At 44.6% G+C, this 27883-nt stretch overlaps 1 protein-coding gene across 3 annotated transcripts; it reads left to right on the top strand.

Annotated features, from left to right (window-relative positions):
* The first annotated feature begins 51 nt into the window (after positions 1 to 51).
* Positions 52 to 27883, top strand: LOC119165242 (alpha-(1,6)-fucosyltransferase-like). 3 transcript variants are annotated; one of them, XR_012885500.1, is made up of 11 exons: positions 52 to 195; positions 5947 to 6145; positions 7774 to 7859; positions 8470 to 8623; positions 9544 to 9658; positions 16783 to 17047; positions 17604 to 17793; positions 20690 to 20863; positions 23915 to 23954; positions 24374 to 24527; positions 27065 to 27425. XR_012885500.1 is itself a non-coding variant. In XM_075871230.1 (10 exons), exons 2-10 carry the CDS (start codon positions 5955 to 5957, stop codon positions 27437 to 27439), a joined length of 1704 nt encoding a protein of 567 aa, XP_075727345.1. In that variant the 5' UTR covers positions 52 to 195; positions 5947 to 5954; the 3' UTR covers positions 27440 to 27883. The 3 variants fall into 3 exon arrangements, 2 of the variants coding, with proteins under 2 accessions (XP_075727345.1, XP_075727348.1); XM_075871230.1 differs by lacking the exon at positions 23915 to 23954 and having other exon boundaries at positions 27065 to 27883; XM_075871233.1 differs by lacking the exons at positions 52 to 195; positions 7774 to 7859; positions 23915 to 23954 and having other exon boundaries at positions 6014 to 6145; positions 27065 to 27883.

Below are 27883 nucleotides of genomic sequence, written 5' to 3'. Positions count from 1 at the left end.
TTCCCCCGCGTGTGAGTGTTTTTTTTTCTTTCTGTGTATTGTGTGGCAGCCGCGCTATCAAGTTCATCCAGTCGCCGGCTATTGATGCAACCCAAGTGCCGACATTGAGAGCCTTCGCACGAACCCACGCACGACGGCGGAACGGCAACCGGGTGTTTCGTATCACGGGCGCGCTACCGCGCTGTGCTCAGTGAGGTGAGTCGGCCTTGCCGGAGGAAAAAAGTGTTGCCTAGGCAGCTTACCGAGAATATATCTATTTCGTAGGGAGCAATACAGTCAGTTCGGTGTGTCTCGTAGAGCTATGTGTATGTTCGTTTAAGATTTACCTTAGATGAGCTGCGCAATTTACGTGACGTATCTACGTCCTGAATCATGCCTTTCGTGTGACAGCGGCCAAAACAGACTTTGGAAACAAATAGTTGTTTGCCAGCCAAAAGTGTCTATGCACGGCTGACAACTGCGTGAACTTGTATATATTCATAGTTATGAAACGACACCAATAGATAAGACAACTCATTCAAGTATCACTGAACACAAGCACCCGATCCTCAACTGCAAGATTTATTCACAGCAGCAACGTGAAGTAAAGTTCTCGCAATTTAAATGCATATTTTTGTGCGGCGAAGTGCTGGATGTAAATATTACGCGCGAATCTTTTTTTTTTTGGTTTTGTATATGTCAAGCCACGAATCGCTTTTAAGTTTTGCAATCATGGTGCCTCGCAACGATGGTGGTTTCGCCGAAATAAAATTAACAAACACGCTTTTGGCATTACACAACAGTGTGGGTTGAGGCATTGCTGCGTTTATACGTGCATCATCCTCCATTAATCTAACGTTAACACGTCTTCCTGTTTTACACATATATAGAAAATACAGAACATCAGTGAAATACTGTACATAACCATGATGGTACTTGGAAGCGCGAAATGCTTAAGAACTGTAGACAAGAAGATTGCTCTTCTTGCCTGGTTCTTCTTGTGCATATTAGGTTGCCAAGTACCGCCATCGATTGGTGCAAATTTGCCCAACTATCTGTTCTCCGAAACTGTACACAACACATCTGGCAAACCTAGTTGTTTAAAATCTGTGCCTCACATCGACTACCTAAGTGTTGCATAACACGAAAAAAGTGTAATAAATCACCGTAATTGGCACCAATATGTTTTTTTTTTACGATTGCATTTGTACGGCTCTTTCGACTCCGTTCGTTATGTTCTGCCCACTACTACCCTACGCGTGTTCTTATTTTTTATTTCTATGCAGCATTAGCTCAAGTTATGTGAAGCGTTTCTTTCCGCTGTAAGTTTCCACTCCTACGATTTTGGACGAAGATAACACTAGTGAGTGCCCATTGTTTGGTCGGTCAAGGGCTAAAATAGGTTCGCTAGACGACAACGGAGATAGTGTTGCTCTTATCTGTGAATACGCCTCATTATCAGCGACGATAAACAAAGGCTGATATACTCGGTGACAACTTTTCTTAGCATTGGGGTGAAGGCTACGAAGCCAAATCACGTGCATTCTACCACCAGTGAATGTCGTTTAATATCGCCCATGTTTTCAATGTGAAATATAAAAGGTCCTCCTCTATTTTCTTTACGTGGAGCTATTTGAGAGAGGACGCAGCTCAGACCATTAGGATTTTCCAGGAAATTTCCTGTAGTTTATTTTACGTGGCTTCGCGTTTTTGAACACACGAGACAGTCCCGCCCTTTTAGGTGCACCTCAAACACTAAAGCGGCGTGTGTGTCTACATGAACCGTTGCTAGTGCGCCCCCGTCACTTCGCACAGCATTACGAGACGCGCGCCAAAACGGACTACCTCGCGTAGTGATACATTTGCAGGAGCTCCGCCCCCGTAGCTCAGTGCCAAGAAAAGTTGTCGCCGAGTATAGTAGTCTCGGGTACTAAGTATATTATCTTTCTGTACATCGTAAATATGTGCGCATTTGTCTCTTGTCGTTCTCTTGTAGCGTGTCGTGTAGCCGTGGCTCTTTCCTTGACAAAGTGACCATATTACGATGATATTAAGATCGGTGGTAGTGCCAGGGGGAAATGGGTTGGGATGCAGCTGCCAACCCAAGATTTCTGGTTGCTTCTCCCCCCTATGCTAACCCTCCTCTGATATTCTTGAAACATCCACTTAGGGTATCGCCTGCTTTGCTGTGTTAGTCGGCGGAACGCGTTAAAGGGACACTAAAGAGAAATCGCTCTTTCGTGTATTAGTAAAAGCATACTTTCACAATCCCAAAAACACTCCATTTACTGCGACACGACACTTCGTAAACGAGGAAACGCGCGAAAACAATTTGGGGGAAGAAGACACATCAAGATTCCCGCACTAAGCGCTATGACGTCATCAATTTTTGAAGGCGTCTACAGGGTCGTACGTAGCTTCTAATCAATAACAACGAAGTTGAACTTAATTTTTAGGTGCCATAGACTTAGCATACGAAGACTCTAAAAATTTCATCGAGCCATTGTGAAAATACAAAAATTGCATTATAAAATTCCTTACGTCACGCACGGTGGTTTTGGCGGGAAATTTAAAAATGAAAGTTCAACCTCCATTTTTTTCGCTAATAAACAACTTATGACAGCGGAACGTATGAAATTAGAGTTCTCAGTTTTTCAATATAAAACAACTAATTGTTTCTCTTTTGTGTCCTTTTAGGGAACTCGAGTTAAAAATAAATACGCGAAACATAGATTGCAACGGTTATCTGCATCGCATGAAGTATGCTTCTCTACCGCATTGTTAGACCCTAAAGACTCGCGTTTGATGCCCGTGTAATCTGTGATGTCATTGTGCAGCTAAGAACATTAGGCAGTCAATTTTCCGAAGCCATCTACTACGACGCCTCTCATTGGCCAGGAGACTTTCGGGGGTTGAATCCCACAATACCTCTGATCGGAAACAGAAACCACGAAGCAATTTTATCGGAGCAGACGCAACCGCTCATACAGAGTAATGTGAAGACTGTTGTCAAGCTTTTTTTTTGTTTTCTTTGGCGTGTCCAACACTTCACACGAAACTGTGTGAAGTTTGCGCAATTTATTTGTGAAGGCGGTCATAGCATGGCTGTTCACCTGAATAACCACGTTCGAGCACCAACATGGTGGGAAAGGAATTTTGCGATGTTCTTGTGTTAACAGTGCCTCGCATGCCGGCTCCTTCGTTATTCATGCACATATGCCCGTTGACTTTGTTAAAAAGTTATCACATTGAAGTAGGATACTCAGAGCGTGATTAGACCGCCTCGACGCCATATATGCTGCATGCTGGAGACATGTTGTGCGTTCATGATCTCATGTGCAAGTTGTCAATGTTCTTGTGGTTTTTGCAGTGAGGACAAGCTACTCTTTTTTTATAATGTCTGAACTAGCTGTGGCTAATGAATTTCTCCTGACGAAATCCTAAGATGGCGTCAATGTGTATCAGAAGGTGACAGAAAACATCAGAATATGGCAGAAAAACAGGTCGCTCGAGCCTTCAGGGTAGAGCTCCTCCCATGCCCCGCCGCCGTGGTCTAGTGGCTAAGATACTCGGCAGCTGACCCGCAGGTGGTGGGATCGAATCCCGGCAGCGGCGGCTGCGTTTCCGATGGAGGCGGAAATGCTGTAGGCGCGAGTGCTCATATTTGGGTGCACGTTAAAGAACTCCAGGTGGTCGAAATTTCCGGAGCCCTCCACTACGGCGTCTCTCATAATCATAACGTGGTTTTGGGACGTTAAACCTCGCATATCAATCAATCAGTCAATCAATCAGAGCTCCTCCCATAAAGTATAGATTCGATTTCACAACATAGCCGTCCTTAATCAGAAAACAACGCGAAAATCCACAGGACGCACGCAGCGTTGTGTGTGTTCTCTTCTTGTGTGCTGTGGTTCTTCGCGCGCTTTTCAAATGCCGCAAAACGAAGCAGCCCAGCTCTCCGCACGGTCAATCTGGGATCACGAACAAACCTCAGCGACGGTGGCGACCTCCTTGCTGCTGCTATTTGCAAGCGTCGAGTAAGGCAGGCACTCGAAGCGTTCTCGTGAACGGTGACTTATAACGGAACAGTTTAACAAGAAGCAACGAAAACAGGCATGGGCAGCCTATACTGGAACATTAAGGGGCGTGGACATGACATTTTTCACTTCTAGTTTTTTTGCGTCAAATGATAGGCCTAACCCCCAACAATGTAGAAAACGTACCGGTAAGCATGAGTGCTTCCAGGAAAATTATTTGCGGTATGCTATTTTCTGACGCTCTAGTTAAGGTTCGTACTGTACTCTCACGCCAGGACACGGTATCAGCAGTGCCACCAGACGGTAATGAGTACACGTAAACTATTCCAGACTCTGCTTACTCGCTTCACAGGCACACTGGATGACAGTGACCGTACGACCACACGGCGCGAGCAGACGATCGAGAAGGCGACGTGCAAGCTGCCATCTTGTGGTGTTTCGCTGATTGACGCCATCGCGACTAGCCAGACTGCTGTGTGAAGTCAACAGGATTAGTACTGTAGACTTATGTCAAGTTTGTGTTGATTACGGTGGGTGTGCCGCGAGAGAATTGACTTTGATATCGAACCAAAAAAATGTCAGCGTTTGCTGAGCGTCACATCTGCTCAAAGCCGTCTCTCTATACAGAAGATTTTTCTGGCATAGTGAACTTGACAACGAAAAAAAATGTCAGCACCCCTTCGAGAGTAACAAGGCCCCGAGTGATTTGTCAATCCTTGGTTCGTGAAAAAAGTTACGCCTTTTTTTTTTTATTGACGTTGGTAAAGAGCAAATATTTTGCCAGAGCGATTCGTAAAATATCTGCTGACTGATGCTGCTGTAAGCAGCATCGTCATTTTAAATGTGCCAATGCTCCGGGAAGTCCCTTAGCTGAAAGGGGCGGGAGACGGTGTCCTATAGGCACCTCCCCTCCCTGTGATTTGTAAAGGGGCGTTCTACCGGAAGTAACTTCTAAAATACTCATTATCGTGTTGTAATTATTCCATAAGTAGGTGTACCAGCTCAACCGGCATGCATTGGGCCTGCATACATCACCACGCACACATCTCGTAAAATGTAGAATAAAAGTTTCGCGCGACTGTACAGTTACACTGACGCCTTCAACTATTACGCACTTCCGCGAGCCATACGCCTATGGGACAGCTTACCTGATGATATAATCGCAGAAACTAACTCGGAAAAAAATTCAGGCAATCTCTTAACGTGCATAACTCCGGCAGACCACGTTCTGCCTAACTTATCGAATCAGTGCTTTTGTTTAGAAAAAGTGGGTAACGATTTGGAGTGCTAGGTACTCTACTACGGGGGAGCATGAAGCCGTCTCGTAGGCCGATTACGATGGCCCTTCACCTTTTTGCTAGGGTGCTTGCGCAGTATCATGTGCAATGGCTTACACGTTGTAGTCTTCCTCTATTCTATGTATCACTTGTATGCTTGTCGAAATTTATCATGGTTTATAATATACCACACGTTGTATTTCACTTTTTAGTGTTACCTTTTCTGCTAGTTCTTGTAACATTCACCTTTTATAAAATCTTGATTGTACTAATTTCATGTTTTACATGCTCTGTTCTTGCATATCATATTTTGCTTCTTCATGAAAATTGGGTTTACACGTTTGGTGTATAAAATTTCTGTAAATCCCCCCTTACTCAGTGCCCATGTGGCCATGTAAGGTATTTGGAATAAATAAATAAAGTAGTGAAGGAGTTCAGCAAAACAAAGAGGGCTGCCCAGCTCCGGTACACCTTTAAGATTGGCCCCACCATGGTAAAGCTGCCTTGATTTTTCTGAGAATTTCATTAACACCTTTCCCTAGCAGCTTACAAACGTATCTCACACAACTAACTTGCAAGAATAAAAAAAAAAGTGGCCACTTGAAAGAAAATATAGTTAGCGCTTCCTTAACCGCGTATGTCTTGTGTCGTAGGAAGAGTCATGCTGTTCATCAAAAACAGACTGTCGGCCAGGGCCATCAGCGGCGTACTCCTGATGACGTGTCTGGGTCTCAGCTTGGTCATCATTTTCGGGTATTCGTGCGGCACGTTCCGCTACGAGGTGCAGATCTCTAACAGCGAGGATTCGCCATTGATGGCCTTTGGGCTGTTGAGCAACTCGCCGCGAAGCATGTGAGTGGAGCACTTTTGAGTTCTCGGTAAACAAGGATTCATTTGTTTTATTTGAAATGCTGAAATGGGGTTATTAAATGATGTCAATGTTCAAAGGAGCTGAAAAGTACCAATGAACGTATAATAGCGTAGATGGGATAAGGAGGGCTGCCTCTTTCTAACCTCGCTTTTTTTAAACTGTGTTGTGCTGAAGTCCTTAGTGGTAGGCTGTGTGGAAAAGGGCGTGGTGGGGAGGGGGGGGGTGCAGGCGCTACATTTAACATTTGACCACTTCGCCATCCTTGATATAGAACCTTCCGCACTCGTATTTAAGGCAACTTATGTTGATGGCGGTCTCTTTTTTCTGCTTGCTGAGACAGTGTTCGCAAAAAAAATTACTATGAACGAATGTAGAATGAATCTGGAAAAAAATTTCCGAGAGAGTAAAATTGACACAACGCAGACTTCAGGGCTTTTCGGTGTGATCAGTAGTCGGATGTTCCATGGCGTTCATTTCTTTCAAGGGCTCATTCAGTCAGTTCTTCTTGTACACCTTTTTGGAGCTTCACAATGTGTAATATTGATAACAAAAAAAACGAGGCTCTTCTGCTACTAGTCCTAGCTGAAGTCAACCGTGACAATGCAGGCTGTTGCTTTTAACATTTATGGGTTACACTCGCCCTCAAATGTTGCTCTCACAAGCGCTAAAACGAAAGATGCCTTTAAGAGAGATTGTAAATGGTTGTGTAAAAGTGGAGGCATCACTATAATTGAATTGAAATCCTTCACCTGGAAAAGGGAATGAGCAGAGAGCAGAGGACTTATTACAATTTATCTAGTATAAATAAAAAGTGTAAGCCCATCATTCAGCATTGATTTCAAGGAAATTTCCATAACAGTTTTTTTTTCTTTAGTGATGTTGCTATTCATGGTGTGAAGAAACGTAGTACGTTCACTGTTTACCTTTTCCACTGATGCGCAAAAGTTACATAGCATGTCTATAAACCCACTTACAGAAGTGAAGTATGGCGGATGTCAACAAAGCCCATTGGTATTCTTAAAGGGGATCTACATATCTAATTAAAAATGGCTATATTTGGTGTCATCAGATTACCTAGTTGGTGGCTGATACAACTTGCTAGTATACTCAGAGTATGATCATTTAGTTATTAGCCTCATGGTGGAATGGTGTTGGTCACATGACAAGGTTGCACAGTCTAAGCTGCTGATGATCAACACGATAGTTAACGTCACAAACTAAGTACTCAGCACCAGTCCTGCCAAAAATGGGCTCAATATTAGTGCTGTAATATATATTTTGAGCAGGTGTCATATCTATTGAGTTACCAATGATAATTAGCATTAATTAGAAGAAATGCGTAAATTAAATACAAGAATTTGTATGGGTGTCAGGCGGGGTTAGGCAACACGTACCCGCTGTCATACCCGTTGTGTCAGGCGGGTACGTGTTGCACCGTGGTTGCTGAAGTTTCTGACATGCAGTTCTAATGGAAGCTTAAACCTTCATTACCGGTGCCAAAAATGGTACTCGTATAGCCAAAGAAACTTTTAAAAAATGATTATAGTTTAAACTTTACCTGCTACTAATTGCAATGCGGTTTCTCTACGGCCCTTCTTTTACATTTCAGCTCGACGGGAGAACCCTTTGATAAGAGACATCTGGTCACACAGTCCTCCCTAGATGGAGGGACTTTGGACCCTACAATGCTGAGGGGTGAGGCAGTGCCGTACTGTTCTGATTGCGGGGTGTTCCGACATAGCTTTCTTCTTATACAATTCATGTTAAAAAGTACAAAGGCAGTGAATGGTGCATATACATTTGAAGAGTAGCGTTCACTTTGACATGCTTGTAAAAGCAATGGGAAAACGTGCTCTATTTTTTAGTGTGCATCCAATCGTGAAAAGAGCAAAAGAGAAGACGCTGGCTCGTACAAATATGTACTAAATGCTTTTTCAGTGCCAGTTCTTACCTGTTGTGGCAGTGCATGCAAGCGAAGGACGCCGGACATCTATATATATTAAATGGTGTTTGTCTGTTTATTAAGAAAGCAGTGACCCTTATATGTCGTCGGATAAATATTCTGCGAGTGCATAAACTTGCGGAATATTTCTGCGTCATAGATATTCACCTGCCCGTACATATATGTCAGTGCTTTTCAAAGAAGCTTTCTGCTGGTAGCATGTTCTTGACCTTCCCTTTCTAAGTCCCTGCTTAAGTTACGCGATCGTGTTTCAAGCACAACGAATCACCAGCTCACCAGTAAGCCATTTTTACAACTGTAGTCACAAGGTGCAGAACTTAGAACAGAGACTTCTCTCAACAGGTGAAGATGACATTCACGTCGAGCGACTGGCCAGGTTGGAGGCCACCATCAAAGGGATGCGCGAATTCCTGGTGAGACACATGCAAGTGTCTTCTGGTCCTGCAGACAACACCCGAGCCGCAGCGACCCTTGTCAAGGCCCGTGATTACCTGAGGTAGGCTTTGTCATGGCTGTTTGACACGTTCATAGTGACAGGCACGGGTAATTGTTTTTTTGTATTGTGCCCAAGTTAATAACTCTCGTGATTTTACGTTCCGAAATCACTACGTAATGAGAAACGCTGTAAAAGAGGGTGCCCCAATTTCGGACTTCTGGTGCTTCTGAAAGTGCACCTGAACATAAACACACTAGCCTTTAGCGTTTTGCCTCTATTGAAATGTGGCCGCCGTGGCACGGACTTGATCCCGGGTTCATTGAGTAAGCACTCGAAAATATGCGTAGGTTAAACTTAGCCCCAAGTTTCATGCAAACATTTACTTGCTGTCATGCAGTTGTAGTGGTTGCGTGTGGACTCATTCGCCATTTATGAATTGTGAACGGCTATCGGTGTTGTCCAACGAAGTAGCCCACCAGATTCAGTGTTCAAAAGAACCAATTGCGAGTATCAGCATCACAGTGAATGGGAAGCCTACAGTTAACGTTGATTTTAAAGGTATTGTCTGACAATGAATTGCGAATTTTCGTTTTTATTCATTATTCTACCAAAAGGTCATCTGTGAGCTCAAGAAGCTTTGAGACAAGCTTTAATTTGTTCTGCAGTTCGCTTACCTTATCTTCAGTCTGCACAACTCAACTCCCCAATCTAGCTGTGCCATTTTTCTCTACACAAGTATGCAACCTGATTGTGGAATGAACACTGTTGAAACCACTAACTCCTAATGGAGACAATGATGTTACTTTAGCCTACTCTAATGGCGAACAAAGTCCACGTTGAAGCTGAGCTAAATCAGTGTTAATGTAGTCTGTTAGCCACATTTTGTTGTTTCTGTAATTTCTCTTAATGTTTTAATAACCTCTGAATAGAAAGAACGTGAGCTGTCAGAGTATTGTTTAATTTATCACTTTTGTTTTCAGGGTCATGGAGCAAGATGTAGAAGCTATCAGAAAGACAGACCATGCTGTCAGAAAAAGTGCGGAAAAAATGCGCAGATTACGCGACTACGTCAAGAGCACAATTGAACGGCTTCAGGTGAGCGAAGCTACGTGCAGCTGGATGCATTTTGAAGTTCACACAATAGCACAAATAAAGTATTTCTAACAACAAAATCACAATCTAAAGCAGGATTTGGGAACCAATTGTGAAATTCAGGTGTGCCTATTCAGCAAAAGAAAAATGCGTTCTTACTCCCTTACCGAAGAGATGTACGAAATAACTTTGGGGAAAACAGTTCACAATCAAAACTTAAATGTGTAGACGAATGACAGTGATTAATGGGGTTTTGCACGCCAAAATCGCGATGTGATTCTGTTGCTGACCAAATGAGGTCTTCATGAATTTAGACCCCCAGGGGTTCTTTAACATGGAACTAAATTTACTTAAACCAACTTCTCTCATTTCCATCTCTGTTGAAAAGTGACCACATCACTCGGGATCAAACCCGTGACGTTCAGGCTAGCAGCTGAGCATTGTAATACCTGTACACCTGCGGTGGGGCCTAGTTGATGCGCAAGCTTCCAAATAAAGCTGGAATTCTCACCTAACAGAAACGAATGTAAACTACAGGATTATATGAAATAGCACCGGCTGTTTTATATCTACTGCAAAACCCAGCGCCACTGGTTACCAGCGTCTAGTGCCTCGCCGTATTATGGGCCCAGTGTGACGCTGGATACTGGGACGCTGGAGCGTATGTTATGGGAGGCGTTGGGCACAGAGCGCAAAACGGCTCTGCAGCGTTAAAGTGGAGGTGCGGGTTCACCATAAATAAATATATTAGTAAAAAGACGTAGAGAAAGGATTGACGTATTAAATAGAAAAAAAACAAACAAAAAAAACGTTCAGCCCCAGGATTTTGACTTGCCACTTCGTGATTCCCAATTGAGTACTCTACCCGCTACACTACGCCAGATCATGCTGAGGCATTAGTAAAATAACAATTCATCCAATGAACATGCCGTTCGGCTTCATGTTTACAAGTCACGCAGTCAACATAAACGTGGTTTTCCTTTCCGAATAACAATTGCGCCTTTATTCGACACTAACGAATGACTGCCGGGCACGAAATGACTTGCGCATATTGGCAAGAGCACAAATTTTTTTGAGAAATTCGCATCTTAACTGCGAAAAATATAAACTGGGCTGTAGGAGCAGCCAAATTTCCAGCTGTTACTGCCGATATTTTTTTCTTTGATATCCGTTTCTCGCTCTTGCTACTGATCAATATGTACAGAGGTTTTATGATGACTGTTCGATACATATGTGCATACACGATTGAACATTGAGCAGTGTTCTCACGCAAGTGATGGTATAGTAGTGTATACAGTTGGCGTGCTAGTGTACAGATTCGCATTTATATCTATACCTACAACTAAACTATTCGGACGAGAAAATACTAAAGCAATCTGCTGAAAAAGCATGCCAGTGTGTTCATTCACTAAGGCGAGCCAAATTACCCACTGGAAATGAGGTATTCTTATATATTAATCAGAGAAGTACAAGCTACTACGTTCGGCTGCTTTCGTGACAGCCTGCGCTGCTAAAATATGGCACATCAATCGTCGTCGCTGCTTGTGCGGGCACTGCACACGAGGAAAAATGGTTGATTTAGGTTGACGGATGTCTGAAATATACGTTATAACCATTCTTACACTTAACAACTGTGCTTACTCAAAGGTTCAAGCGCGGGTAACATGTATACCGATGCGGCTGGCACAATAGGCCTAATGCTTGCGGACGGGGAACTGGGTAATATCACTCTCGAAGCAGCGAAGTTGCGATGCTTGAAGTTTCATGCACTTGAGCTTCAGAACATTTCCAACTGTTACCGGAAGTAAATAGAAGAACAAGTATTATCAGACATGCGTTTCTGGCGTAGTGATATCAAATGACAGCAGTTTTTTTCGCCTCTGCTGAGAAAGCTTGTGAAGGGCAGAGAGAGCTCATTTATGTGTCGTCCACTTTGGGGCATGAACGATTTGCTGTTTGTGTTCGGAGTGGCGATTAACTCCTGAATTATATAAACTGCAACACGGAATCTTTACAGCAACACATCACTCATGCGAAATTTGGTATATGCAATACGTGGGGGACATGCAAGCTCGTGCATTAGAACGTGCAAGAACGTGCATTATAATTGCTATAATGCACGTTCACTGAGAATTAACTCTGTTATCGACACTACGTGAATTATGAAAGTAAAGCGTTCTAGTAAGCGAAATCTTCAGTGCTGGTTTCTTCATGTTAATAACGCAATTTTATTCTCATTCCACAGAAAAACATAAAATGTGACAGTGATTTCGCATATCACAGATCATGATTATCGTGTGTGATATACAAAATTGTGACGCATGCTCGGGATCTGTTAGCGTAGTATCTATCCCTGCCGTCCAATCAAGCATTTTATATTCAACAATACCGTAACGTACCACTGCACACGCTACATAAACGTGCGCGCGGTGCTGGAAGAAACATGCGTGCTTCTGTAAACACCAGCGCACTCCAGTGAAAGACTACGGCGTCTCTCATAATCATATAGTGGTTTTGGGACGTTAAACCCCACATATCAATCAATCCAGTGAAAGACCCTACGCTTCCAGATCTTCCCATTGCGCACCAGTGTCACAGCAGTCAAGCCAGCGCCCTTACCAGTGTGGCCCATCTCTTTCCCAGTGCGCCCAGTGAAGTTCCAGTAAATACCAGCGTGTACCAGCGTTTCCAGCATGTACCAGTGCCAAAAAAAAAATGTACTGGCATCACGCTGGGGACAATGTTTTTTGCAATAGAAATATTCTAGAACACCACAATTTCTTTTTGAAAGGTATAAATATCATTAATTTACCATGCAGTACTGCCGAACGTGTGGGAGTGCTAAACCAGCTTGAATGCTGGTTCAGCACTCCCACACAAGAAACTAAGGTGGTGACTACAGGCGACATACAAGCAATGCATTCACTGACGGCACCCTATTGCAACACATTACACCACTGTCGTACGGCTGCACCTGCCTACACTGCAACGTCGAAGACACCCAGCTTTATAAGTAGCAGCGATAGATGCAGACGAAAACCTCCTCCATGAATAGTTGGAGGCTGTGATCTCCAAGCCCGACCTGTTCGACCAGCGCTAACTCGTCACGCGGGGATGGTGGGGAGGAGAGGGGGCAGGCTAGAGCGGTATTTGAATAAGGAACTGTCCGTCATTAGTGATTTATCAATAAAAGTTTTAAATGCAAAGCATTTCTCAGCGAATGACGGCGACTTTGAATCTATCTATCTATCTATCTATCTATCTATCTATCTATCTATCTATCTATCTATCTATCTATCTATCTATCTATCTATCTATCTATCTATCTGTCTGTCTGTCTGTCTGTCTGTCTGTCTGTCTGTCTGTCTGTCTGTCTGTCTGTCTGTCTGTCTGTCTGTCTGTCTGTCTGTCTGTCTGTCTGTCTGTCTGTCTGTCTGTCTGTCTGTCTGTCTGTCTGTCTGTCTGTCTGTCTGTCTGTCTGTCTGTCTGTCTGTCTGTCTGTCTGTCTGTCTGTCTGTCTGTCTGTCTGTCTGTCTGTCTGTCTGTCTGTCTGTCTGTCTGTCTGTCTGTCTGTCTGTCTGTCTGTCTGTCTGTCTGTCTGTCTGTCTGTCTGTCTGTCTGTCTGTCTGTCTGTCTGTCTGTCTGTCTGTCTGTCTGTCTGTCTGTCTGTCTGTCTGTCTGTCTGTCTGTCTGTCTGTCTGTCTGTCTGTCTGTCTGTCTGTCTGTCTGTCTGTCTGTCTGTCTGTCTGTCTGTCTGTCTAGCCGCTAAAAATTGGATGCTTTCGTGGTGACCCCCTGACTTGGCATCAACCAATATTAGCATGGGATTTGATTGATTGATATGTGTGGCTTAAAGACCCATGATCACCATATGGTTATGAGGGACGCCATAGTGGAGGGCTCCGGAAATTTCGACCACCTGGGGTTCTTTCATCATCATCATCACCATCATCATCATCATCATCATCAGCAGCAGCAGCAGCAGCAGCCTGACTACGTCAACTGCAGGACAAATGCCTCTCCCATGTTCCGCCAGTTAACCCGGTCCTGTGCTTGCTGCTGCCAATTTATACCCGCAAACTTCTTAATCTCATCTGCCCACCTAACCTTCTGTCTCCCCCTAACCAGCTTCCCTTCTCTGGGAATCCCGTTAGTTATCCTTAATGACCAGCGGTTATCCTGTCTACGCGCTACATGCCCGGCCCATGTTCATTTCCTCTTCTTTATTTCAACTATGATATCCTTAATCCCCGTTTGTCCCCTAATCCACTCTGCTCTCTTCTTGTCTCTTAAGGTTACACCTACCATTTTTCTTTCCATTGCTCGCTGCGTCGTCCTCAATTTAAGCTGAACCCTCTTTGTAAGTCTCCAGGTTTCTGCTCCGTAGCTAAGTACCGGCAAGATACAGCTGTTATATACCTTCCTCTTGAGGGATAGTGGCAATCTACCTGTCATAATTTGAGAGTGCTTGCCGATTGTGCTCCACCCCATTCTTATTCTTCTAGTTACTTCAATCTCGTGGTTAGGCTCTACGGTTATTACCTGCCCTAAGTAGACATAGTCTTTTACAACTTCAAGTGCACTATTACCTATCTCGAAGCGCTGCTCCTTTCCGAGGTTGTTGTACATTACTTTCGTTTTCTGCAGATTAATTTTAAGACCCACCTTTCTGCTCTCCTTGTCTAAATCCGTAATCATGAGTTGCAATTCGTCCCCTGAGTTACTCAGCAATGCGATGTCTTTAACATGCACCCAAATCTGAGCATACGGGCCTACAACATTTCCGCCTCCATCGGAAATGCAACCGCAGCAGCCGGGATTTGATCCCGCGACCTGCGTGTCAGCAGCCGAGTACCTTAGCCACTAGACCACTGCGGCGGGGCAATTAGCATTGATGGGTAAGATGGTTTGACGAATATGACGCGCTGGTCAAGATATGATAGACATTCATTGTGTACAATGCCATCGACAATGCTGACAATGCCATCGCGTACCTCGTCAAACACTTCCCGCCAGGCAATGGCACATACCAATGGATGGGTTTGTGCCACTGGCATGCAGTTATGTGCCACAGGTGATTGACACTCAGTATACATCCAGTAACGTGGATGGAGAACACACATGGGCAATTTTAACGCATGAGTGTAAAGAAATACCCGATATCAGTAGCGTCGACCCGAAGAATGCAAAGAATAAATGTCAGGGTCCCAGCTGAAATCAAACCCAAGGATTTGCGTTGCAATGAAGAATGTTACTAAAGAGCTACGCCAGGTCTCAGAACTACTTTTCAAATAGTCTTCGAGAAACGTCAATACTGGTTGCAGTGCTACCTACACATTTTGATGAAGATGACTTATTTACTCCTTTGACACAGCCGTCCCGTCAGGTTAACGTCAATTGTGGTTAGTTGCCATGCGCTGAAGTTGATTTATGTAGCAGTGTCCAGGGTCAGCATCCTCGCGAGCATCAGCGCTTTATATCAGTTTCTGGTGTTGCTAATATGCATGTTCTAGTTGGCATCGTTGTGCAAGTGTGAACAACTGGTTATATAAACTTTGCAGCTCTTCAACGTATATCTATGTGCGCTACATTTGTAAATATAATTAGCATCATTTCATGACGTGTCGATCAATAAAAAATTGCAAGACGATCACCTTCCCTCCACATGCTTCGCATAACGTCGATTCCCAGATAGGGGGGAGGGGGGGAGGGTCTGCCGAATTTTTTTAGATGTGAAGTAGCTTAGGATCACCCTCACTATGCATGCACGTCATCTTCCCCTCTCTCCTCTCCTACGCTCATCTCTCTATCGCATCGCAATGCCGATGCAGGATGCCTGCACTTATCTGCGCTCGCTCCCCCTCGTTCTTCTCTAGGCATTCCTCCCCGCGGCGTTTACACCCTCAGTGCGCATGCGCCTCACCCCCCTGTTCTCTCGCCAGCTCCCCTCTCCATTGCCTTTCAGCACCTACCTAGGCAGCGTCTGCTAGCGAGTTTACCCATTTAAAAAATTGGCCCCGTATCCCTGTGTCACCACAAATGTCGTCGAAAGATGATAGTCTTGCGTCTGGAGGGAGTGAACAAAACGTTCAATTTTCTGTGCAAGGAAATCGGTGAATGGTATTTCGGAGGCGCTGCGTTAGAGTGCCTGGAGCGCGCAGCGGAGGCAGACGAGCGCATCAAGACACGTCACACATGAGACATGAGCGCTATCTGACAGCTATCCTGAAAAACGGGGCTCGCGGCGTGCGCGCCAGTCTCTCAGGTGATAAGGTGTAGAACGCAAGGCGACGGGTAGGTGCCACCACCGTGTCGTCTTAGCAAAGCATTGGAAACACTTGCCATTTTGTGCAAGCGTTGCATGGCCAGCGCAGCGTTATAAAGGCTACGATCCTAAAATTACCTATGTGTGGCTTTTCTAGTAAAAATGTTAATGTCTAGTAAAAATGTTTTCTAGTAAAAATGTAGTAAAAACGTGTTGTTTTAATGCCTCACATATGCACAATGACTGCTTTTTAATTGACAATCGCACCGGTATGCACGCTGAACCTTGAGCAATATTGGTGGGTGCTGCGGATGGGGTTGGCCGCTTTGAGTAACGTTTGATCACTCTGGTGCCGTTTAGAGTACCGTTAAGGGTGGACAAACAGACAAATGTACAGACAGACAGACGGACAGACCAAAACTTTTCCGCCGAAGGTTCTCAAGAAAGACCAGCGTCTTTAACAACCGACTGCTCGTGCTACACAACTGTTCAATATACACCCTGTATATTTGGGCTCTGGATCTTGATTTCCTAGGTAGACTTCCCCTCCAGCAGACCTTCTCTGTGTGTTGTTGAACGATAAGTATTCGCAGCGTGCATTTTAACTAAAAGCGGTCAGTGGGTTCTTGTGTGCAATCAGAGTCCACTGTCTTTCATTGCCTATTAAAAGTGATGGGCATGCTCCAGTAGGAAACACTGGTCCATCACTGCGTTCTTTGCGCCTCCCCAGGTTTGTCTCCGGCGTAACGCCACGATGAGCGCAGTCATCAGCGTTGCTGCCAGTGTAAGCGTTAACGCAGCTGCACGCACAGTTCCTTTTAGCGGGGGATGCAGTTTTGTTTTCTTTCTCTCTGTCTTACAGAACCCTGTCGACTGCAAGTCAGCGCCCAAGCTGAGCTGCCTCCTTGACAACCCGTGGGGTTTCGCAGCCGGCGCCCATGATGTACTTTGGTGCTTTGTGGCAGCCTTGCAAATGGGTCGCACGTTAATTCTCAACAGCACTGCGTGGCACTATGCTCCAGGCGACAGTGGCTGGACAAACGCACTCCGACCTCTCACCGGTCCTTCCTGCAACGGTGCTGGCTCTCACAACATGATAGTCGACGGCTACCCTGGATATGATTCGGGTTAGTTGTCTTGTTGTCTGCTCCCTTAATAATAACTGCGGTTTATAAATATATATATATGTGTCATTTTGTATCAAATGTGCCCGGTCAATTTTCGACCATCTATCGGAGACGCTGCACCAGAGCAGAAGCGCTCGTTTCGTCTTCTTCTAGTTTTGTGTCTCGTCCTCAGCGCAGTTAGGTTCTCAAAATGGTGCGATCATCACTTTCGCGTTCTGTTGTGAGGCAGGCTAAGTACGCAGAGAATAAACAATATCCGAGCTTTCCTTTATTCGTAGTACGCAGAGTGCTGGTGTGGAGACCAATTTTCAAATGTTTGGCTGCAGCGAAGGCAAAGTGTACTTTTTGAATAGAGGGGGGGGGGGGATTTTTGGTGTAATTGTAAAAATGGCTTAGCCTAGACATATTCAAGCCTTCATTTTGCTTCCTAACTAGCCGTACACGTCTCGTCGATTCCTTCTGCAATTTATCGGCTGACTCCACTTTGTTTTACGTTTATACAAGCTTGACTTATGGTAAGGTTATCGTGCCACTTGGCAACTATTTTATTTTTCAGGTCTGAAGGAGCGAAGTCGCATTGTGGATCTACCAGTGTCTATAGCGAAGGACCTGGTGGCGAATCACGGTGACCCGTACGCCTGGTGGTATGGCCAGATCATGGCTTACATCTTCCGGTTGCAGAATTCGACACGGCAGCTGATAGAAGACTTCAAGATAAAGAACGGCTACAAGCATCCTATTGTAGCGTGAGTTATTGCATATTCACGTGTGATTCGCGATTAATACGCTCCGAAAGCGAAGGGGAGCCCTAATAACCTCTTATTTGTTGAGCCCCGCCGCAGTGGTCTAGTGGCTAAGGTACTCGACTGCTGACCTGCAGGTCACGGGATCGAATTTCGGCTGCGGCGGCTGCATTTCCGATGGAGGCGGAAATGTTGTAGGCCCGTGTGCTCAGATTTGGGTGCACGTTAAAGAAGGCCAGGTGGTCGAAATTTTTGGAGTCCTCCACTATGACGTCTCTCATAATCATATCGTGCTTTTGGGACGTTAAACCCCACAAGTCAATCAATATTATTCGTCGAAAAGTGCCCCGCCCCTCTCCCCTTCTCCGCAGTTTCTTTGTTTCGGTGGTGGCATGTCATTCATATGACACAGAGGCCGGGCAAGCACATGTGGCGGAATGTATTAATGCGTGCTGTTCATGTAGTTGGTTCACTGAAGACATGTTTAAACTGCACAAAAGGAACAACAAGTTGGAAACGTAGAACACACACGCAAACGATACGACACATGCACGCATCAGTGTGTGCGTTCTCTATCTTTAACATGCCGCTTTAGCGCAGTTTAAACATGTTTTCAAATGGTCGAGTGTCATTTTCGTGCTCGGCTTATACCATGGCAGAGAAGCTATGGCAGGTGCACTTGCCCGTTGTACAAACCCCTAGGTGCGCCACTGCCCCTCGCCCTGCAATATCAATTAAAGAAATATTTTGTCTTCATCTTGTTTCAATCAATCTCGCGAGAATGAGATTGAGAGAAAAGATCACGCGGTAGAATCGTCACGAACAACTGTGTGCGTGTTATTAGCAATAGAAAAAATGTACACAAATATCAACAAAAACCGGACCAAAAATATCACTTGTGAAGTACTTAGAACGATGGCAACAAATTAACAACTGCATTGTCAGCCACGTGTCACGGTTGATGCCATTAGCGCTCTCAATTCTCAATTTCCTTTTGCAGGACTGCAGTTCAAAGCGTGTAATGCTGGCCTTTTTATATTCTTGTTTCTGGTCTTCGATACATATTCCAGATCTCGGATTTTGCGCTCCTCGTGGTGGTGAGAATTCGCGAAGACCTCCTCTGTCCCGTTTTCGAGCTATTTTTAGCGAGACAACGTTGAAAAGCTCGTTTCACAGAAATTCCGGTCTTGGAGTCAGCGTCGGTGTCGTAGGCTGTGAGCAAAAATCGTCATCTAGTGCGTGTCTGAGAGATGAGGGAAATGCAAATAAGATATATATTAACAATTTTCGGGTCCTACTGAGGATAGAAGCCAGGCCGTCTGCATGACAAGCGGGTGTTCTATCGCACAACCATGCGTTTGCTTGGAGAAATGAATAATTAACTTCTTCTGCTTGGAAATACAGTGAAACTAACGTGCATACTTTGCAAATGCATGCTTTCTTTATACAGGCTTCAAGTACGACTTGTAATATTGCAATAATATTGCGTGGTACAAGCGTACATTGTCATCGGCTGTAAGATTACGTGATTTTTATAAAGAGCTCGTTAATTAAACCCAGCAATTCGTCATAAAAGGCACACACGTTACTGCGCGTATTTCCATAAGACCACATAGTGGGTGAGTAGTAATTTGCAAAAAATTTGGCGCGCATAATTGCTCGGAGTTTAAAGCGTGCTACCCGGCCATTACACAGACAGCAGCCATATGCAAAAGCTTCACTGACACAAGCCACTTTTAACTTTATCAACGAGATTGTATAACCAACAATAGAAGCCTCGCTAGCAATATATCTTACAATGAAAAGTATGGACTTATTGTCTGAAGTACGCACTGAGCACAGGATAGCACACTGGCATTCAGCTCTCAAACGAAAAGGTTATTGTTGCCCCAATTTTTCATCTAAATTACATGCATTGATTGGCTCATCGAGGTACACTCTTAAAAATGGAGGGACGTTCACTCCATTTAGAGAGAATCGGCGATGTCCCCAATGTTCATCTTTAAATAAAGAAACGTTGCTCCTTTTCCCACGGAGAAACGTGTTTCTCCCTATGAGTATCTAGATGGCTGGCACCACGTTAGCGAAGCGAGTAGGCTTAGCAAATACATCGATTCTTGACTGATAAATACTGACTGTTTAGGGAAGTAGAGCTCTTTCTATTTGTGACAAATTGGTAGTATGAAACAACACTTGACACACACGGAAGTGTGTGGATCATCGTGCGAGTGCCAGGCAATAAAAAAAAAGAGAGGCACCAATAAAAAAAATAAACGTCCCTCCAGCATTGCTTGCATAAATCTTAGGTAATAGTAATTGCTCGCGACTGGCCGCGGCCGGCTAGGCTCGGTGTGTGCATGCGCGCGGGCAAGACCCCCGTAGTTGGGGAGAAACTTGGACACTGAAGAAGAAACGTTGCTCCTTTGGTCCTTGCCACGAGAGGGTGCGATGGGTAAAGCGGCCGAAAGAGAGAACGTCGCTGCGCCGAAGGAGAAAACAAAGCCCGTTTCTCCATTCTCCCTCCCCCCCCCCCTTTTTTTAGAGTGTAGGCTTTATAGACATTCCGAGCAAAGTATTCATCTTTTTCATATTCACTTGGTCATCTGTGGCGTCTCTCATAATCAAATAGTGATTTTGGGACGTTAAACTCCACAAATCAAATCAAATCAATCGGTCATATGTGCCTAGAGGAGAGTCTGTAACGAAGGCGAAGTGTGTTTTAGGGGGGGGGGGTTGATAGGGTGACGTTTTGATTTCCTTACCCCCTTACCTGAGCTACAATAATAGACGGGTAGGTTTTGCTGAGACGTCCTTGTAATTAGTGCACTGACAAAGAAATCGCATTGTGTTGGCCATTGTGATTTATGATATGGTTCATTCTTTGTTGCTGCATTTACAGTATGCATATTCGGCGCACGGACAAGAAAAAGGAAGCTGGCTTCCACGACGTGGCTGAGTACATGCAGCATGCTGAAGAGTTTTACAGCTCCCTGGCGCTTAAGGGCCAGTTTGTCCAGAAGCGTGTGTTCGTCGCTACTGATGACCCCGAAGTGATTACCACGCTGAAATCGAAGTAAGGAAACACTTCTTACTGATCCGCAGTCGCTGTACAGACACGGGTGAAAGTTTGAGCGCCATTTGGTCCCACAAAAAATTCATTTTTGCTTTTCAGCCCTTGCACACTATTTTTTTGTATTCGAGTGGTACCCTAACCGAAGTGCGCATGTTAGAGAAAAGCGGTGCATTGAAGCTATCCTACGCACTTGAGCTGTACTAGGAGAAAATGTATTTTCGTCATTGTCCTTTGCTCCCAAACTTCTGTATGCCTTTCCTCTTTTCAATATAATTTTTATTATTCCTAGTGATATTATTATCATTTTTATTATGAATACTATTATTCTGTGATAGTGTAAAGAAGTGTGTAAACGATGAGAATGAAATAGATGGCGTGGCCTCCAAGATGGCGGGCGTGCTGCGGGTTTCTCTCCGGCCATCCATATTGCACGGAAAGCCCTTGTTTCCAGAGGTCGGCGTGGCCTGCTCTTTTCTTCGCACTGCGCACTGCTTGGTATGGTCTAAAAGGCTGCCGAGTTGTTGCCAAAGTGCACATGCGCCGAGAAAAAAAAATGGTTTAGCACTAGTGGACAACTTCTCACTCATTTGTAAAAGTTGGGCCAAGGTGTGCGAAAGGCAAAGCCAATGCTTGGGCGTATATATTCTCACAATGGGCTTTTTTTTGCGGCAGATTTGTACCAACATAATAGAGCACTTACAATTGCGATGCTTCTGCAAGAGATCCGCGCGTCCTGGAAATTTACTGTGTTGTGAAGTTCGCAGGCTGTAATAGTATAGAGGTCACTGTCGAAGAAAAAAATAACAGCCCGATCAAGACGCGAAGTCAGACGAGTGCCGCGTTTTGTGTTCACGAGTTGCACTCGTATAAAAGGGTTGCTTTTTCTTTCCTATCATGGAATTATACCTGCTTTTATATGTAACGCCATTTCAAGAATCCTCCTGTCAAGCCGCAGGAGCAGGATACAGGAACGAGGGTAAAGGCGGTTGCCATGCGTCTACACTGTGTTTAGACTTAACGTAGCTGCGTCTGCAACGACCGCGGGCTAGTTGCAGGCACATTTTGGTCACTTGTGGCCGCCTATTCCCACTGTGAATTTTAAAGTGTTCAGTGGATACGTTGGACAATGTAGGAACGAACATCGAAATGTTTTGCTTGTTCAACTAGTGCGCAACACCTGTTTAGAGTTTGATGTACCTGGTATGAAATACTGTGGTATTAGATAGCAGTGACAATTTGCACTTTTTTGTTCAGTTGCCCGTCTTAGCAAATACTTAGTTTTTATTTAAAAAACGACCGTTATCTTACATAGGCGACCCTTTGATTTGGATGCAGTCGAGAGTAAAGTAAGTGAACACAACACTGATATTCCCGTTGTGCTATCAAAACGCGTTCAAAATTTAGATTACAAAAAAAGGAGACGATGACAACTCAAACACCTTCACTGTGAAAGACGTAGGAAGTGAATGTAGGTCCGCTAATCGAAGCCTTATAAATTTTCCGGCAGAAGCACCTCACACATACCTTATTTTAATGGCATGACCAGGGCACCCAATTATCTAGAGTAAAACTGCGCTTCGGTTGATAATCTCATCAATATCTGCACACAATATAATAGTAAAATATTAGTCAGGATAGGAGAGCAATGCAATTGAAGGGCAATAATTAGTCCAGATTTCCCCCACACATGTCTCCAAAAGCAAGGAGGAATACTAGAATGCCTGTGTATTTTTTAAATTGAGGTATTTAGCTCCAAGACAAGACGGACCAAAATGAAAGATAATTAATACTGCCACAGACGAATGGAAACCTCCTTACAAGAACCTATCAAGAAAATGCAGCAGTTGCCATGCTTTGCTTGGCAAATTGTACCAAAATAAATGCAGCAACAGAAGAAAAATGATTTTCTTCATTTCAGCTAGAATCACGATGTGGCGTAGCGCCACATCGTGATTTTTTTCATTTCAAAATTTTCTTCAAATTTTCTTCATTTCAGCCGTCACACAAGATGTGGCGTAGCGTCTCCTCACTACGAAAGACGCCGCGAACGTAGATTGAAGCACATGCTAAACAATGCCAGGTGGTAAACATTTCCGAAGCCCTCTGCTGTGGTGCCTGTTGGAACCATATCGTCGCCTAGGGATGCTAAACTACCAACAGGTGTTATATTCCTCTGTAAATGGTGTTCAAAGTACGAGCGCGTTATTGCGCTGGAGCACAAAAAGAGAGAAACAAAGACGGTTTGTAGTTTTGCGTTGCTATTTATAGTATATATATATTACCCACTCGTCCAATCAGCCATCCTGTTTGTACAAAAATTGATGGCCACTCTAGATTTAGTGGTGTTCCATTGTTTCGCAGGAACATTTGTGTACAATGAACTGCCCACATGTATTGTGTGTATAAACAGTTCCCCACCGCGGCTGGACTCCGAACATGTGTGCGTGGAAATCATATCATGTGCTAGTGATTAATGCGCAAGTGAAATTATGGCTATCGTTCATGCCATGCTTCATGTCTTTGTATAAAGGGCATGGTATGGTGTCACTAGTGTTTGTTGGATGAGTGCAAATTTTAGAAGCTTCATATCATGGTTTATGTCAGCTTTAAGCATTGTTTTCTCGCTGCACATAGTTGCGCTAATGTGCAGTAATCTTCTGAAGGTATTCTGAGATGAATCATTGCTAGATAACAACTAAGAAGTTTCTCTAAGCAGTAGTAAAGGATATACATACTGAAGAAATATTAGCGGGAATATGTCAGTCGCATTCTCAAGGAAATGGAGTTGTTCACAAAGTGCACCTGTGTCAGAGGTGCAATGTACAATCTGTTCAAATACTGTAAAGATAAAGTGGGGTACCGAGATATCCAAGAAATCCAAGAAATTCATAAGTGGCATAAGGCAACGATGTTGCAGTTGTTTTCTAGGTACCTTCAAAAATGCCAAATTTCCGATCATTCAGTATATTAAAGGAATTACGAAAGGAGCAGTACACTTTCAATTTTGTGTGATTAGCTTTCTAAATTTTTTTCTGCTCTCTTTTTTCTTAGAAGTATTTTCAGAGTGCTCAACATGGAACTGTTAATTCGCGTAAGTATAAAGCCCGTTATTTTCACGATTATGTTTAAAAGCTGTTGAGCAAATTCGATTCGTGCCTTCTCACTTTTAGCGCAACTTTCCAATTCGCTGATTTTGTCGACAAGGCTTTCTATGTTAATTCAACTGGAACACTGACACTTTTGATCTACTGTACACGCAAAATGTGATATCGTTCTTTTTTAAAATTTTTTCAGTATAGCTACTGCTACACGCTAGTACTTCTGATAACCACGGTATGTCGCTGAGAATTAGACCCGTGAATTTATTCTCAACTCTGATGCAAGTGCTCCAGTCAATATTGCGTAAAATTACACAAAATTTAGGTGATTCACAGGTACGCACTGGCATAACTTAGCCTTAAACATTCATGCTTCAATCTGTCAACACTGTACCTATTTCTGACAACGCAGGTTTCCAGAGTACAAAATCATCTCCAATGGGCGTTCTGCCCGTGAGGCCTTTGACTTGAAAGCTCGAGCTAAAAGCACGGCTCTTACCGGGCTGCTCATCGACATTCATTTGCTGGCCGAGTCGGATTACCTCGTGTGTGCCTTTTCTTCTGGGGTAAGACCAATGGCTTGCTTGTTCTCCTGGGGACAGATTCTAGCATTACCTGGTCGCTCAAAATTAGAGCTATTACCATCTTGACATTGTTTCAGTGTAAGTTTCACGCTTAGTGAATAAGTGATCACTTTTTTAAAGTAGCCCCGCCCCGGTGGTCTAGTGGCTAAGACACTCGGCTGCAGACCGCATGTCGCGGGATCGAATCCTGGCTGTGGAGGCTGCCATTTTCGATGAAGGCGAAAATGCTGTGGCTTGTGTGCTTGGATTTGGTCGCACGTTAAAGAACCCCAGGAAGTCAAAATTTCCGGAGTCCTCCACTACGGTGTCTCTTAAAACCATATGGTGGTCTTGAAACGGTAAACCCTAACAATTCTTAATATTACTTTCTGAACGCCAGTAAAATATGCTCGTGACTAACTGGAAAGCGATTCGTGGCTGTTTCGTGTGAATCACCAAGTTTCTTCAGACGGAAATACTACTATGACACCGCAGAAAGAACCCGTCTGTACAACGTCTTCGCAGTTGGTATTGTGACAGAATTAAGCAAGAATGATGCTTGTAAATATGTACTACCGTAGTGGCATTGCAGCTACGGCGGTAAACTGCTAAACAGGGGCGAGTTTTTGTAGCGATAGGGTAAGTGGCCGAGCCAAAGTGGCTTCACGAGCTCGTACAAGAGCCGTGCTTCGTATGGGCGAAGAGCAGCGACAGCGCGCGCCTTACCGCTCTGCGCATTCCAGAGGAGTGACGTCATGGCCACGGCAGACACCTTCTGGTCATAACCCTTCTCTCGTGCACCTCAAGCCATGCTGCTCTCTTTGGTCGCGCATATCAAGGTGCTATACGTTTAGTGGCGCGTCTGCCAGTATGGTACTCCACCAAAATGTCACCAAACCAAGGAGAGCCTACAGCCAGGAAGGAGTTCCGCATCCTCGGAAGAACAGGGCAAGGCTGCACGCTTATAGCCATAGAGAAGGAAGCGAAATCGCTTCTCAGCGGTGCAAAAGAGCGGAGAAGTTTAACTCATTGGATCGCGGCGTAGTACAGCATAGGAAGAAGCCACCTAAGAAGGCTAAAAATGCTGCGAAGACACTGGAGCAAAGCGAGGAACGTCTTGCAATGCGGCATCGCCACGAGGCCGATTTACTATGTGCTGAAACATGACGAAAGCACCAGTGCGACTCGGACCATCGTGACGGACTTCGTAAAATATCCGTTTGGATATGTGTGCAACGTGTGTGAAAGTCTGTGGCACCTCAAAGTCTTGACACTGGTAATTAGTTTTATAGATAAAACGTTAGGTTAGCGGTGACCCTTTAGCTCACGCTACACATATTCTGGCATAGCCTAGCTAAGCCGCTGCTGGATGTGCATTATAGACCTTGGCGGACGAATGACTACCGTGGCTACTATATTTTTTGCACTCTACAGGGAATGTTTACACATGCGCAATTATGTGAAAGTTGCGTTTGGGCTCCTCACCACGAAGTTTCCGGCCCTACTGGTTTGGAGAAAAGTGGTACATAAACATGGTGTCAAAAAAATTTTTTTTTCATTTGCAGCAGGCGCAGCTGCCACGTCAATATTAGCATAAGTAACTATTCCACAGGAGGCTATCACCGTTGCATTAGTTCTTTTGAAAGCATTCGAGTGTTCAAGAAATTAAAGGATATCAACGCACCACACACGTAAAAAGCTTCTGTGGTTATGAATTGGGCCATCAGTGTTGGCTTCTACTTGTGTTCGGAGTAACACTTGCAAATCTCTCGTGTGTCCTTTGTTTTACCGGCACAGCTTGTATTAACTGCACAGTTCACCTGTGAACGAGAGGAGAATCTACTGAGTCAAAACGGCCGACTTCCTGGCTCACCAAAGCTCCTTCTAGAGTAATGTCGGGGCCCCTCCTCAGTATTTTTCGTCTTCATTGCTGCAGAGACTGTGATGTGACCATGTGTTGCTTACTCCGTTAGGTGTCGACTCTTTTTGGCTTTAGTTTTCTTGTACAATGTCTTGGCCCTTCCCACGCTCTTTTATTTTCATTATTCTCCCCTTTTGTACATTCGCCAGAGTGCGCCACGTGCCGGTTATGCATTCCGAATGATGTTGCAGCTGCTTTATGCAGTAAGGGTGTACTGCGGTTTGATTTTAGGGACACCAGCAGACTTGTGAAAAAAATCACCTCTTCGTAGAACGCAAGCAGGTCCTGCTGGGCCAGCGGTCATATCCGAACTCCCCTACACCCGTGTCGAAGTTATGCAAAATATCTGGGCAAGAAATTCTGGGCTGGTATTCATTAGTGCGCTTACCTTTGAGGTGCTTTTTAGCCATTAACACTTTTCAACAAAACATGTGAATAGGTGAAACGAAGCATTTCGGTGCAGAAAAGCAGTTTGGAAAATTAGGTTCTATAATCATATAGCCAACCAGTGCTATTGGGCTAGCTCTTGTGTGTATATGCCCCATCAGACCGGCTATGTTGCTCTATATGCAGATTGATGTGCTATGCCAACGCAAGAAACCTTCCTTCATTCACGCAGTTCTGCCGTGTCGCCTACGAGCTGATGCAGGCCCGGTACGCGGAAACGGGTGCGGACGCGACGCCCAAGGCAGTGTCGGTGGACATCGAATACTTTTACGCCTACGTGCCTTTCCCCCCTCGACGAACGTTGTACTACAACAAAGGCGTCTTCCACAACGAGCTGGAGTGGACGGCTCCGGGCTTGCCGATAGAATGGACAGATAAGATCATGCCCATATCCGAGGCGAAGAAGAAGATACACGCGGACGGTTTCAACGCTGGTCGTCTCGCTGGCTCTCGTGTGAACGGCATCCTCACGATATTTCCGCGCTTTAAAACAGTGCGGACTTACTCCGTGGTGCCATACGGTGCTTTCAACCACTCGCCCACGTAGTAGTAGATGCGTAGATGGGCAGTGCGGTGTGCAGTGTGTTACAATTCCAAAGAAGTATTTTCTGGTCAGTTAGGTTAGCTGCGACTCCATCACGTCGTCAGCTGAGTGCTACGCCTAAGGGGCAAGGTTGTGCCCGTATAGGTGACCGAAACGGGTAGTTGAGATTTCGGCTGTATATCCTGTGGACATGCACAGCTGGTTTCTGTGCTGCTTCGCCAATGCGAGGGTGCCAAAAAGCGTACTCCTATTCGGAACCTTGCCATGGTTGACAGTAGAGGTTATTTCATGGTTTAACCATATTGCGTATGCCTGATTATTAGTGTTGTACGGAACATGTTCTTCCTCATACCAGAATACAGCTTCACATGGTGACAAAAATGGAAAGCGACTGAAGAACTGCATTGAGATATCTTCGTTTTTGATTCCTCTCTGGGTCAGTATCAC

The sequence above is a fragment of the Rhipicephalus microplus genome, chromosome 8 (genome assembly GCF_043290135.1).
Source record: "Rhipicephalus microplus isolate Deutch F79 chromosome 8, USDA_Rmic, whole genome shotgun sequence".
In the NCBI taxonomy this organism is placed as follows: domain Eukaryota; kingdom Metazoa; phylum Arthropoda; class Arachnida; order Ixodida; family Ixodidae; genus Rhipicephalus; species Rhipicephalus microplus.
Note: the sequence above shows the minus strand (reverse complement) of the source record. Positions and strands in the feature narration are given on the sequence as shown.